The sequence below is a fragment of the Octopus bimaculoides genome, chromosome 28, assembly GCF_001194135.2.
Source record: "Octopus bimaculoides isolate UCB-OBI-ISO-001 chromosome 28, ASM119413v2, whole genome shotgun sequence".
Classification (NCBI taxonomy): Eukaryota; Metazoa; Mollusca; class Cephalopoda; order Octopoda; family Octopodidae; genus Octopus; species Octopus bimaculoides.
The window spans coordinates 17219923-17223311 of NC_069008.1; the positions used below are offsets into that span (position 1 = coordinate 17219923).

At 39.4% G+C, this 3389-nt stretch overlaps 1 protein-coding gene across 2 annotated transcripts in view; it reads left to right on the forward strand.

Annotated features, from left to right (window-relative positions):
* The window catches only part of LOC106881816 (carnitine O-palmitoyltransferase 1, liver isoform), a 19478-nt gene extending 16180 nt beyond the window's left edge, over positions 1-3298 (forward strand). The window contains exon 16 of one of the 2 annotated variants that reach the window (XR_008266957.1): positions 271-408. Coding sequence is in view for 1 of the 2 variants with exons in the window: in XM_052977441.1 (XP_052833401.1) it covers positions 271-459 (189 nt within the window). In the remaining variant the exon portion in view is untranslated. Of the gene's footprint in view, positions 1-270 lie in introns of both variants that reach the window. The other variant, XM_052977441.1, reaches the window with a different exon arrangement.
* Positions 3299-3389: the final 91 nt, after the last annotated feature.

A 3389-nucleotide genomic window follows, 5' to 3' on the forward strand; every position in this document is an offset into this window, starting at 1 on the left:
CACTGTAACTTAGCGGTTCGGCAAAAGAGACCAATAGAAGAAGTACTACACTTACAATGAATAAGTCCTGGGGTCAATTTCTTTGACTAAAACCCTTTAAGGCGAGGCTCCAACATGGCTACAGTGAAAATGAATGAAACAAATAAAAAAGAAAAGAAAAACCAGACAGATGCAGTGTGTAGACGTTGAGTAGGATATATATAGACAGTGTGTAGATGTTGGATATACAGGTATGTTGAACTAACGCCTTTTTTTCCCCTCTCATTGCAGCTTGGCCCAGGAGGAGGTTTTGGGCCAGTATCTGACGATGGTTACGGCATTTCTTATATGGTAGCTGGCAACAGGAAGATCTTTTTCCACATATCTTCCAAGCGATCTGCCAAAGAAACAGATTCGTCGAAATTCATGGATCTCTTGTTCCAGAGCATGGATGACATGAAGAAACTATTCGATCCGTAACTCTGGACGAGGAGGAGCATTTGGTTGTGTTGGGGGTTGATGTTGGTGTTGACCATAGATTCTTAATGGTGTCGTGGCTTGGTGGCCGTGTGGTGGTAGAGGTCACTTACATGGTCAGCCACTCGTATACCCATAAACCAACATACAAGGTGCATTCCAGAAGTCTGAGACTTTTTCCAGAAAGACATCCATTAATTTCTAACAAATACAAATTTCTAATCCCCTTCATAATGGCCCCTAGAAGTCCTCCAAAGTGAAAGTGTCCAGGGCTCTTGTCATGGCCTCTTTCATCTTCTTCATCTCTTCAAAATGCCTGGAACAACCAAAAGCTATACGGAACAAAGTCTGGACTGTAGGAAGAGTGAAGGACAGTTTTTTCTCTGTCAAGGAATTGGTTAACAGAATGGAATTGTGGACTGGTGTATTGTCTTGGTCTATGTCCTCTGGCTCTTTGTGACCAAATCTCTTCATGAACTGCCTCAAAACCTCAACAAAGGACTCTTTACATTATTCATATTGGATGGACAGGTGTCCTCGTCTTGTTTGTTCTCACCACAACGTTTCGGCTGGTTTACTCTCCAGCCTTCATCAGGTGTCCTGGTAGAATTTTGAACACAACCCTCGGTTCTCATTCCTACGGTATTTTTTTGTTTTGGCAACAAGCAAGATGAGGACACATGTCCGTCCAATGTAAATAATGTACAGACTTCCTTATCTCAAAAATACAGAAAAGGATTCTTTGTTGACCGTTTGACCAGAGGGAACCTAGTGGACGTAGACGATGCCCTTGCTGTCGATAAAGAGGATCACCAAGAGCTTCTCATTGGATTTGTTTTGCCTGGTCTTTGACCCAGCGAATAACAGACCCTCGGCTCATGCATGTTAACCCAGTCTGGGGCATAACAAATCTCTGTAGCATTTTTGCCCAGTTTAACACAAAACTTTATCGTATTGCAAGCTCCAAATACATTTTACAAACTGGTCAGCTGTGACATGGAGTGCTTTGTGCTGATACAGCTGTCCCCCTCCCCTTTAATTTAGATGAACAAAAATTGGCAGGTCAGCTTATTAATAATGATGACCTAAAACGACAATATTGTTGAACAGTTATAACTAAAAAAGTCTCAAAACTTCTGGAACATATCGTGTAGTCAGCCGTGTTGAGTAAGGTATGTCCAAAGTGCCAATACAGTTGTCTCCTTCCGTCTTTAAAAACAAAAGGTTGGCAGGTCAGCTTATTAGATGTATAGTAATGACATATTATGATTACAATAATCTAGGATAGTCTCAGACATTGAGGAATGTCTCAAACGTTGTGGAATGCACCTCGTATGTTCTCTAAGAGCTATAAGCAAAACAGAAAGAGACAGGATAAAAAAATCCTTCGTTCCGCTACTACCAACATCAGCACCAAACACCATGCTGTCTTATCACGCTACCTCTCCAACACCACCACCACTACCACTACTACTATGGTGCCATCAGCTCTCTGCGACTGAGTGGTCATCGAATGTCACTCCCACTTGCACTCACACTCGACATGAATCTACTCTTCTAGTCCTGCATGTTATACACACCCACCGATACCACTCCCCACTCTTAACCCTAATGCCTCCCCCCATCTCCCCCCTAGTTTACAAAGTAAACTAGCCACAGCTTAGGGTTTCACAACTTGAAAAGGCCTTGAAATAATCAAAATCTGTACGTATGTATGTATGTATGTATATATGTATATGTATGCATACATATACATATATATATATATATATATATACACACACACACATATATATATATATACACACACACACACACACATATATATATATATATATATACACACACACACACATATATATATATATACACACACACACACACATATATATATATATATATATATATATATACATACACATACACATATATAAATATATATATACATATGCATATGTATATATATATATATAAGTATGTAAAACAAAGGAATATGAATGGACAACATGTGGCCTAGTGGTCAGAGTGACGCACTTACAATCACCAGGTCGTGGGTTCAGTCCCTAGGTCAAGTGGCACATTGTGTTTTTTTGAGCAAGACACTTCATTTCACATTGCTCCAGTTCACTCAACTGTGAATGGGTGACCTTACAATGAGCTAGCCTTCCAATCAGGGGACACGCTGGACCTGCTTGCCTAGCCAGCTGGGTGACATCGTTTCAAAGCTAAAATGAAGCAAAGTGCATTGTGATCAGCGATGTATAACAACATCTGACTGGTCGATACAGTGACCACATGATCACATACATACACACACACATATACATATATATATATATATATATATATATATATCAAAAGGATGTTTTATAACACTATTCCATATATACAAAAACAGCCATATGAACAATCCAACATACCTCCATCATCAGCTGCCTCACAGATATCATCATGGTTTTGACACCTGGGCTGTACTAAAATAAGTGTTGTTTGGGAATAAACGTACCAAAGAAACCACAACTTCCAAACACATTTAACCTATGTACAACTGTATCAGTAAATAAATACACACAGACACACACACACACATATGGTTAGTACAAATTACTCTGTAAGGAGCCTAGGGCTGGATTCCCATTTTCTCCAGCGTATATATGCTTCCCCTGGACAATACGCCAGTCTATTGCAGGATGACTCATTTTTGCCAGCTGAGTGGACTGGAGCAACATGAAATGAAGTGTCTTGCTCAAGAACACAGCACATCGCCCAGTCAAGGAATTGAAACCACAATCTTACGATCACGAGTCCAACACCCTAACCACTAAGCCATGCACCTCCACACACACACATATATATATATGTATGTGTATATATATATATATATGTATATATATGTATATATATGTATATATATATGTATATATATATATATA